Genomic DNA, 11,886 nt, shown 5'->3' on the forward strand with positions numbered 1-11,886 from the left:
CATTTGGCTACTGTACTGCCTGGTAACACTAGGCTGACAGTGAGGAGTGATTTACCATCTCCGCGTGGGCTCTCGAAGGAAGGCTTAGGAATGCATACTTTAACTTTCATGCGTGTGTGTGTGTGTGTGTGTGTGTGTGTGTGTGTGTGTGTGTGTGTGTGTGTGTGTGTGTGTGTCTGTCCGTCCGTCCGTCAGGGAGTGGTTCTGTTACCTTAACGCCATAACTCGATTAAATTACAAAGGATTTTAACTAAATTTGGTAAGGGGGAGATGACAAGACTTTAAATCAGGATAAATTTCAGTCGTTTTGCTCTTTTATTTTGCAAAGTTGTGGCTGATTTGTTTTCCATGGCGGGCCGAGGGAGAGGAGAGGAGGGTGGAGTGGCCAACACTTTTAAACGCCATAACTTGAACAAATAACAAAGTATCTTAACAAAATTAGTGTGCGGTCACATCACAACAAGAACTTAAATCACTATAAATATCAATGTTATCCTCAATACCTTAGAGAGTTATGCCATTTTATTTTATTTTTCCAGAATGGGTAATAATCGACTTTGTGATTGCGATAATGCAAAACACAAATGGCCGATAATGAAACTCTTCAAGGGGATGTAACAACTATAGTCTGAAGGAGTGTTGTAAATAGGTGGCTGTTGTTGTTTGGGTGGTGGTCAGTGTTTTGGCCTCTTGGGTTATACGTTGTGGTGAGGCGAGGTTTTGCACAACTGTAGGCAAACAAGGTGAACTAATCAACAACTTTTTTACCACCATAACCACAAGTCAACCATCCTAAGAGGTCAACTATCAACCATAACCACAAGTCAACCATCCTAAGAGGTCAACTATCCACCATAACCACAAGTCAACCATCCTAAGAGGTCAACTATCCACCATAACCACAAGTCAACCATCCTAAGAGGTCAACTATCACCATAACCACAAGTCAACCATCCAAGAGTCAACTATCACCATAACCAGAAGTCAACCATCCTAAGAGGGTCAACTATCACCATAACCAAAGTCAACCATCCTAAGAGGTCAACTATCCACCATAACCACAAGTCAACCATCCTAAGAGGTCAACTATCACCATAACCACAAGTCAACCATCCACTAAGGTCAATCATCCACTGGGGTCACAGAAGGTCAACCAAGCAGTCAGGTATGTTAAGGAGAAGGTAAATGAGAGGGCGGGGTTATGCTGACTGGTTGGGACAGTGGAGTGGAAGGGTGGAGGGACAGTAGAGGACGGTGGAGTAGACGGTAGAGGGACGGTGGAGGACGGTGGAGGGACGGTGGAGTAGGACAGGAGGACGGTGGAGGACGGTGGAGTAGGACGGTGGAGGGACAGTGGTGGGACAGTAGGAGTGGAACGGTGGAGTGGGACGGTGGAGTGGGACGGTGGAGGACGGTGGCGTGGGACGGTGGAGGGGACGGTGGAGGGACAGTAGAGGACTTGGTGGAGGACGGTGGCGTGGGACGGTGGCGTGGGACGGTGGCGTGGACGGTGGCGTGGGACGGTGGAGGGACGGTGGAGGACAGTAGAGGGACGGTGGAGGACGGTGGCGTGGGACGGTGGCGTGGGACGGTGGCGTGGGACGGTATACTTGGTCATACTCTGATGGTGGTGGTGTGAGTCAGTAGGTAAGGTGGTGGTGGTAGAGGGTTGTGGTACGGGTGATGATGATAATGAGTGGTGATAGTAATGAAATACCTAAAATAAAAATAAATAAAAATAAACAAAAACAAAGGAAAACAAATTAAAAACCACACACACACACACACAGACACACACACACACACACACACACACACACACACACACACACACACATATATAAGACAGTTTTAAAGACTATCATGGTGGTATGTATAGACGGTGTAAGATCTCACCGCACACTTAACAACACAAGCACAACAGAAAAGCTACACGGTCTAGTGGTGGTGATGGTGGTGGTGGTGGTGGTGGTGGAGGTGGTGGTGGTGGAGGTGGTGGTGGTGGTGGTGGTGGTGGTGGTGGTGGAGGTGGTGGAGGTGGTGGTGGTGGTGGTGGTGGTGGTGATTTAAACAAGAGAGTCGACATAGAAAATGAGAAAATTGAAAATAAAAACAATAACGATAATAGACGAAGAAAAACAACAAAAAACATCAACAACAGAAAAACAAATGCAAGTCTCCCCAAATTTTACTAAAAAAGAAAAAGATTTAAACAAAAGACAAAAACACATACAAGAAAGAGAGAGAGAGAAAGAAAGAGAGAGAGAGAGAGAGAGAGAGAGAGAGGTGGGGGGAAGTTAGGGAGGCTTGTAGGATGAGGGAGAAGGGAAGGGAGAAAGAGAGGAAGGAAGGGGGGAGAGGGGAGGAGGATATCCTGGGTCTTTTAATTTATATCACCAGAGTATTAAAATTACGGTGTGTGTGTGTGTGTGTGTGTGTCCAGAACATCTACCACCCACACACTTTCACTGACTACCAACCCTTCCCCACACACACACACACACACACACACACACACACACACACACACACCTTCCGGCCCTCAGGTCAAGCGAGTGACCGCAATGCAGAACTCATTTTGAATGACTTAATTACTGGAGTGTCATGGCAGGAAGAGGAGGCCTTTATGGAGGGTGGAGGGAGGAATGGAGGGTGGAGGGAGGGAATGTGGAGGGTGGAGGAGGGAATGGGAGGTGGAGGGAGGGAATGTGGAGGGGTGGAGGGAGGGATTGGAGGGTGGGGGAGGGAATGGTGGGGTGGGGGGGAGGAATGTGCAGGGTGGAGGGAGGGAATGCAGGGTGGAGGAGGGAAGTGCAGGGTGGAGGGAGGGAATGTGGAGGGTGGAGGGAGGGAGGAAGATGAGGAGCGAGGAAGGAAAGGGTGAGAGGCAAGGAGGGAGGAATGGGTAGGGGTAGGAATTAGGTCACACCCAGCTTGATGTTCAGCTTTCCTGACAGGTCAAGCTGCAGGTCGAACTGGGTCATTCCTCCCTCCTCCCCCCACCAACCACGACTCTCACATCCACCACCACCACCACTACTACCTCCATATCCTTAACCACAATTACAACCACACAACAACCATCACCACCACAATCACCAATATGTCCTTAACCACCATTACAACCACCACCACCACAATCACCAACATATCTTTAACCACAATTACAACCACAACACAACCATCACTACAACCACCACAACAATCACCAACATATCCTCAACCACCATCACAACTACACAACAACCATCACTACAACCACAACAAGCACAACCACCACCATATCCTAACCACAATTACAACCACAACAACCATCACAACAACCATCACAACAACCACAACAATCGCCATCACATACTTAACTACCCTACAAACCACAATAACCATCACTACAACCAAACAACCACCACCATCACCTCCTTAACACCCACCTCACAAACCCACAACCATCACAACAAACAACAACAACAACAACAACAACAACAAACCACCACCACCACCATCATCATCATCATCATCACCACTATTAAGGATTTCCAGCGAGGCAGAAGGATTCCGTAGGATGCGAAGGAGAGAGAGAGAGAGGAGAGAGAGAGAGGAGAGAGAGAGAGAGGTCAGAGGTGTGCAAGACCCCTGGTGAGGAACTATGCTTCGTCTATGTAGCATACTGCCCCCCCTGGGCCAGCCAGACGGAGGTACAGTATAGGTCATGTGGGGTTACAGTCATTAATTCACCTGTACCTGTAGAAACGCGCCAGGTTACAGCCATTAATTAACCTGTACTTGTATAAACACGACCAGGTTACAGTAATTAACCTATATCTGTAGAAACACTTACAGGATACAGTAATTCACCTGTACCTGTAGAATCACGACTAGGTTACAGGTTACAGTAATTAAACTGTACTTTCAGAAACACAATCAGGTTACAGTAAACACCTGATGGACACAACAACAATTACCTTTACTGAACAGGTCTGGCAGGTCGTCGCCCTAACCTACCTGCTGCTGTGATGCAGGTCAACCTATAAGGGTAGGTCATGTCCTGTACATATATACATATTTCTCTCTCTCTCTCTCTCTCTTTTACACGCCACCTTGGAGTGTAAAAGAACAAAACAAAATAGCATCGTGTCTCGTGTGGTTTATCGTGTCGTGTGGTTTATCGTGTCTCGTGTGGTTTAGTTAATAGTGAAGATAAGAGTTCGATGAGCTTGAAGAATTGTTATTTTTTTTTGTTCTATGATTAACATTTTGAACAGAACAAGATCGCGATTATGGATGACATGTACAAAAATGAACATCACGCAAGCTGGCTAATACTTCAGATACATCAGGCGATATTAGAGAGAGAGTGAAGTTGAACATTTGAACATTTTGAACAAGAAGAACATCACACACACACATACACACACTATACTCGTAGATAATTATGAACACTAGCTTAAAGGAAAGTTAAAGATTCTACATTGAACACTGAGTGAACATTACGCACTTAGATAATGAACTTCCAACGCGTTAATAGGCAATTCTAATCAGCTAAGACGAACATTATAGTGAACACCATAACAAATGAAGAACACAGGTAAGACAAGTCATCAGGGTGAGCCAAGGTGGTGGAGTGACACGCGAAGTACCTGTCTAGTACACCTTGTAAATTACTTCTTGCTTTCTCTATCAACTTTTTTCCTTTTTATCTATCTCTATCTTGATGTGTGTGTGTGTGTGTGTGTGTGTGTGTGTGTGTGTGAGATGTGTGTTTCAACGTCTATGGGCCTACTACACTTCCCTCACCCACCTCTCATGTAAACAAACCCACGTGTTACGGCCTTCCAAACTCTCGCTATATTATGTAAACAAAACCACGTGTTTATATGTTTACCTGTCCATTTAACACACACAAACACCTGTATATATTAATGAATTTATATAACACCTGACATGATAGTATTTACCTTCTCACTAAGCGACTTTAATAGGCAGCGGCGTCGTCAATAAATATTTAATAGATCATAAAAAAAGTGTAAGTTAGTCTTTATGTGAGTCTCTCTTAAGAGTCATCATTGCTTAGGAAATATTTGTTTTTTTAAAGTGAAACATATAGTAAGAATTGACGTATCACACACACACACACACACACACACACACACACACACAGTGATAAAGAATGTATGAATGTTGTCAGTATACATTTTTTACCGAAGAGAATGTTGAAGAATGTGTGAATGTTGTGAGCTTACATTTGTCACAGAGAGAATGTTGACTGTATGAATGTTGTGTACAGAGGGATTAATGTGACCTCACTACCTCAAGGAATACACTGGTTCAACCCCCTATTAGGAAAAACTGTTAAGGGCACTACACCGGTCAACCCAGGTCATGCCCCTCCACCCCAGTAGTAGGGTCATCACGCCAGGTCATGCCTCAACATAAACATTACCATACTTCTAGTCAAGGTCTATAGGTTAAGTTAAGGTTAGGTTAGGTTAATGACCACTACCATGCACATAGCAATTACCTATGGCAGAAGGGGAGGGGGAGTGGGGGGGAGGTTATGGTGGTTAAGTGAACAGGTGAGCGCCACGGTATAAAGCAGGTGGTAAAAAGGTGTACCCAGACAGGTAACATCCGCCTTATGACAACCATACACACGTACACAACGAAAGTGGAAGTCTCAGGTGTGTGTGTGTGTGTGTGTGTGCAGAAAGTGGAGAGGGGTGGAGGTTAGTCGGGGGGTGAGGGAGGAAGAAGGGAGGTGGTGGACAATGCCAGCCAGCCTGTACCCCCCATCCTCCTTCACTGTACTTTCTCTCCCAGATGCCATAACAACTCGACCACCACCGCCATCACAACCTCTACCACACCACTAACCGCACAAAAGGTTCCAGAAAGTACTCCTATATTTCAGGACCTCATTACGTGTATAGAAGAACACAGGTGTACGTATGACGCCATTTTGATTACCATCTCTGCTTCGTTATCTTGAGGAACAGGTACCACACACACACACACACACACACACACACACACACACACACACACACACACACAGAGAGAGAGAGAAGAAAATGAACTTAAGAACATCTGAGAATCGAACCCAACACGTGGTTTATGGAGAGGTTCAGATACGTCCGAACCTTTGAGAATCCGGTACCATGATACACTGTGAGGAAATTAGCCAAAATGAACCCCTACGTTAATTAATATCTGTCTCACGAACCCCTATGAATCCGGCACCTCGGCACTCAGTAAGACACGTTCCTAAGAGAGCTCACTGTAAACAATCCTGACCAGCTGACAGAACAATGGTGGGTGAGGGAAGGAGATGAGGGAGGGAAGGAGATGAGGGAGGGAAGGAGATGAGGGAGGGAGGAGGAGGGGAGGTGAGGGAGGAAGGAGAGAGGGAGGGAAGGAGGTGAGGGAGGGAGGAAGGAGGTGAGGAGGAAGGAGGGTGAGGGAGGGAAGGAGGGGGAGGAGGGAAGGAGGTGAGGAGGAAGGAGGTGAGGGAGGGGGGAGATGAGGGAGGAAGGAGGTGAGGGAGGGAAGGAGGTGAGGGAGGGAAGGAGATGAGGGAGGAAGGAGATGAGGAGGGAATGAGATGAGGGAGTAAGGAGATGAGGGAGGGTGGAAGGAGGTGGGGAGGGGGAAGGAGATGAGGGAGGGGAGATGAGGGAGGAGGGAGGTGAAGAGTGGAGGAAGGAAAGAGGAGGAGGAGGAGGAACCACATCACCACCCTCCTTCACCTGAGGGAGATGTATGGCTTAACCTCCTCTTTCTCCCTCGATCCCTCCCTACTTTCTCCCTCCTGCTTTCTCTTCCTTCATCCTCATCCTTCTTGACTCCCTACTTATAACTTTCTCTCCCTCCGTTTTCTTTTCCTACCCTTTCATCCTTTCTCTATACCTCCTTAACTCTCTTTATCTCCCCCTTTATCTACCCCCCCCAACCACCCTCACCCCTCCTCCCTTTCTCTTCCTCAAATCTTTCCTTCCTTCTTCCTCTCTTATTTATCGTTCTCTATTTATCTACCTTTCCTCCTCCTCCTCTTATCCCTCCTTTATACATCCATTCGTTACTCTCTTCATTCCTCCCTCCTCTTTTCTTTCCTTCCTTCCCTCCTCCTCCTTCTATACACCCAACTACTCCTCCCTCCCCCCATCACCGGCAGTGACCTCACCCAATCATTAAACCATCAGAACACTTTATCTTTTTCTTGTACTCTGGTGAACCTGCCCGACCAACCTCCACCTTCCACCACCACCCCACTCTTATCTGCCTCGCTTCCCACCCAACCCAACCCCATTCATCCTACCCACCTCCACCCATCTCAACACCACCGACCGACCCACCCACCCACCCACCCACTCACTTACACCTTTCACATCTTCTGCACCCACCTAACCACCCAGTCACTTATCTGTGGTCAATCACCTGTACCTGTTATTTACACATCAGCCAGGTGTCGACATCACAAAACAGTAACACCTACTACCACCACCACCACAAATAATAAACACCTGTCACCACCACCAACACCTGTCACCACCACCAGTCACCACCACCAACACCTGTCACCACCACCAGCACCTGTCACCACCACCAGTCACCGCCACCAACACCTGTCACCACCACCAACACCTGTCACCAACACCTGTCACCAACACCTGTCACCACCACCAACACCTGTCACCACCACCAGCCACCACACACACAGTCGTCCTTGCCCCTTACCTCACGGCCTCGCTCAGTCTCCGTCAACTCAGCCTACCTTACGTTACCTCACTTCCTGAGAGGCGCGTGAGGTGAGGAACTGAGGGGCTGGGCTTGTAAACAGACGTGTGAGGGCGGTGGCATGGCAGCTTCTGTAAACAAGGGTCACTAGGCAAGGCTTACGTAACTACAGCAGTGCCTGACCTCCCCACCCCCCACCCCCTCCCCTAGCCCCACCCTCCCCCTAGCCCCCCCACCACACCAACAGGGCCACAGCAACTAGTTACAAGCAATACTGTAATTCCTCCTACGCTGATTTGACCACGAACATTAAATCGTGTATATACCAACACTTAACCTAACCTAACCTAACCTAATGAAGTCAGGTTAGGTTAGGTTGGACTGCCACCTAATCAATAAGTAAGAGTACTTTCTAGGTTCTGCATTTAACTTACTATCCATTTCACCATAATCAATTAACAACAACCACAACACTAACAACCAAAACAATAACAACCACAACCACCACCAACCACCACCATCACTACCACCATCACCAGCACCGAGATATGTGTACATTAGGAGGAGTCGTAACCTTGGTGTTGACAGTCACACTCCGTCTCTCACGCTACACATAAAACCTCTTAATGCTACTGTTATGACTCACACTGACTTAACCCTTCCTCACACACACACAGCTGACAACAACAACAACAACAACAACAACGATGATGATGATGATGATGATGATGATGATGATGATGATAATAAAACTAATAATAATAAACAGCAACAAAAACAACCACCACCTACATCATGAGCCCATACACAACAAACAAACAAACAAACAAACAAGCACCCTACGAGAGCCACACCTTCTAATAGAGCCACACCCTTTATTAAGACAGCCACACCTTCTAATAGAGCCACATCCTTTATTAAGACAGCCACACCTTCTAATAGAGCCACACCCTTTATTAATAGAGCCACACCTTCTAATAGAGACACACCCCTTTATTAATAGAGCCACACCTTCTAATAGAGCCACACCCTTTATTAATAGAGCCACACCTTCTAATAGAGCCACACCCTTTATTAAGACAGCCACACCTTCTAATAGAGCCACATCCTTTATTAAGACAGCCACACCTTCTAATAGAGCCACACCTTTTAATAGAGCCACACCTTCTAATAGAGACACACCCTTTATTAATAGAGCCACACCTTCTAATAGAGCCACACCCTTTATTAATAGAGCCACACTCTTCTAATAGAGGCCACACCCTTTATTAATAGAGCCACACCTTCTAATAGAGCCACACCTTTTGTTAATAGAGCCACACCTTCTAATAGAGCCACACCCTTATTAATAGAGCCACACTTCTAATAGAGCCACACCCTTTATTAATAGAGCCACACCTTCTAATAGAGCCACACCCTTATATAGAGCCACACCTTCAATAGAGCCACACCCTTTATTAATAGAGCCACACCTTCTAATAGAGCCACACCCTTTATTAATAGAGCCACACCTTCTAATAGAGCCACACCCTTTATTAATAGACAGGTGAGGACATAAACTTTAATTAGTAAGACATTAGACTCAGGTTAACTCTCCCACCTGTATGTTATTACCAACACACTTATGCTGCAACAACAACAAGCATTATTTAACACCCAATGTATGTATGTATGTATGTATGTATACAGTATATGTATGTATGTATGTATGTATACAGTATATGTATGTATTTATGTATGAACGGTATGTGTGTTTATGTATGTATGAACGGTATGTGTGTTAATGTATGTATGTATGTACGGTATGTGTGTTTATATATGCACAGTATGTATGTATAAACCATAATTCTCAAGGTAAAAGTCAATCCAATAGTATTCAACACACACACACACACACACACACACACACACACACACACACACACATTTCTTTATAAGTGAAAAGTGACTTAAATCATCCACGCCATCAACTTAAATTACTTAACCACACTTACTTACAAATAATACCATACCTATAAAAAATACCTGAATGTTTATAAATTGAGACAAAAAGTAAATAAATAAAAAAGATAACTGAGAAAAGTAAAAAATATATATATATATATTTATGTGTTTTGGCCATGTGGGGATGTTGTTGTGTGGGGATGTTGGCCATGTGGGGATGTTGCTATGGGATGCATGTGGGATGTTGCATGTGGGATGTGCCATATGTGGGATGTTGGTATGTGGGGGTGTTATGGGGGATGTTGGCCATGGGGGTGTTGGCCATGTGGGGATGTTGGCCAGGGGATGTTGGCCATGTGGGGATGTTGGCCATGGGGATGTTGGCTGTGGGGATGTTGGCCATGTGATGTTGGCCATGTGGGGTGTTGGCCATGTGGGGATGTTGGCCATGTGGGTGTGGCTGGTGATGTTGGCCATGGGATGTTGGCCATGTGTGTGTTTACGTTTGGTTTTGCTTTCTCTAATTGGCCACGTGGTTTGTGTTTACGTGTCCTATTATGCTTCTGCTGCACGTTAGAAAGTTTGCTACGTATGTCATTTGGGATCGCTGTACATTTACTTTCACTGAGGCCTGTACAAAGGGAAGCTTCCACACGTCTACTTTCACTTATCTAAGATCTGGCCAAATGGGAATTGTTACACGTCTACTTTCACTATCTAAGACTGGCCACATAGGCAACTTGGGCCACACACATGCCTATAGTTTCCCTATCAAGACCTGGCCACGTTAAGACAGGCCGCAGGAAAAGTTGGGCCATGTGCAAGAGAGAAGGGCCATATGTATTACTATCACCCTCGTGAAAGAGGACGAGTAACTCACCTCCTAGGACGAGTAACTCACCTCCTGAGGACGAGTAACTCACCACCTAGGACGAGTAACTCACCACCTAGACGAGTAACTCACTACCTAGACGAGTAACTCACCTCCTAGGACGAGTAACTCACCTCCTAGGACGAGTAACTCACTCTAGGACGAGTAACTCACTCCAGACGAGTAACTCACCTCCTAGGACGAGTAACTCACCTTCCTAGGACGAGTAACTCACCACCTAGACGAGTAACTCACCTCCTAGGACGAGTAACTTACCTCCTAGGACGAGTAACTCACTACCTAGACGAGTAACTCACCACCTAGACAGGTCTCACTTAGACGAGTAATCACCTAGGACGAGTAACTCACCACCTAGACAGTAACTCCCTAGGACGAGTAACTCACCTCCTAGGACGAGTAACTCATTTCCTGGGACGAGTGCTTCACCTCCTAGGACGAGTAACTCACCTCCTAGACGAGCAACTCACTCCTACAACGAGTAACTCATCACCTAGGACGAGTGAGCTCACCTGGGACGAGTAACTCATCTCCAGGACGAGTAACTCACCTCCTAGGACGAATAACCTGCCTCCTAGACGAATCCACCTCCTAGACGAGTAACTCATTTCAGGACGAGTAACTCACCTCCTAGACGAGTAACTTACCTCCTAGACGAGTAACTCACCTTTAGGACGAGTAACTCATTTCTAGGACGATATCTTACCTCCTAGGACGAGTATCTTACCTCCTAGGACGAGTAAATCACCTCCTAGGACGAGTAAATCACCTCCTAGGACCAATGACTCGCCTCCTAGGACGATAACTCGCTCCTAGGACGAGTAACTCCACCTCCTAGGACCAATGACTCGCCTCCTAGGACAAGTAAATCACCTCCTAGGACCAATGACTCGCCTCCTAGGGCCAGACTCGCCTCCTAGGATGAGTGATTAACCTGGCGAGGACAAATGACTCACCTGCTGAGGTCATGAGGTCGATGAGGTGGTTGAGGGAGGGCGAGAGGTCACGCTCCTCATCACTACCCAAACTGTAGTCCAGGGCTCTATACAGCAACACGCCCAGCTCCGAGACCAACTGTAGAGGAGGAGGTAGTATCACATTATTGTCATCATCATTATCATTCAAATTATTGTCATCATTATTATCATCATTTTCATTGTCATCATCATTATCATTCTAATTACTGTCATATTTTTATCATCATTGTCATCGTCATTATTGTCATCATTGTCATTATTATTCTAATTACTGTCTTCATCATTATTGTCATCATTCTAATAACCGTCATCATCATCATTATCATCATTATTCTAATTACTATC

At 46.0% G+C, this 11,886-nt stretch overlaps 1 protein-coding gene across 1 annotated transcript; it reads right to left on the reverse strand.

Annotated features, from left to right (window-relative positions):
- Positions 1–1,126: 1,126 nt before the first annotated feature.
- Positions 1,127–1,618, reverse strand: LOC121879822 (extensin-like). Its single transcript, XM_042386616.1, has one exon. The coding sequence runs from the start codon at positions 1,616–1,618 to the stop codon at positions 1,127–1,129; it is 492 nt and encodes a 163-aa protein (XP_042242550.1).
- Between the last annotated feature and the right edge of the window lie 10,268 nt (positions 1,619–11,886).

This window comes from Homarus americanus, unplaced genomic scaffold (assembly GCF_018991925.1).
Source record: "Homarus americanus isolate GMGI-L3 unplaced genomic scaffold, GMGI_Hamer_2.0 scaffold49926, whole genome shotgun sequence".
Taxonomy (NCBI): domain Eukaryota; kingdom Metazoa; phylum Arthropoda; class Malacostraca; order Decapoda; family Nephropidae; genus Homarus; species Homarus americanus.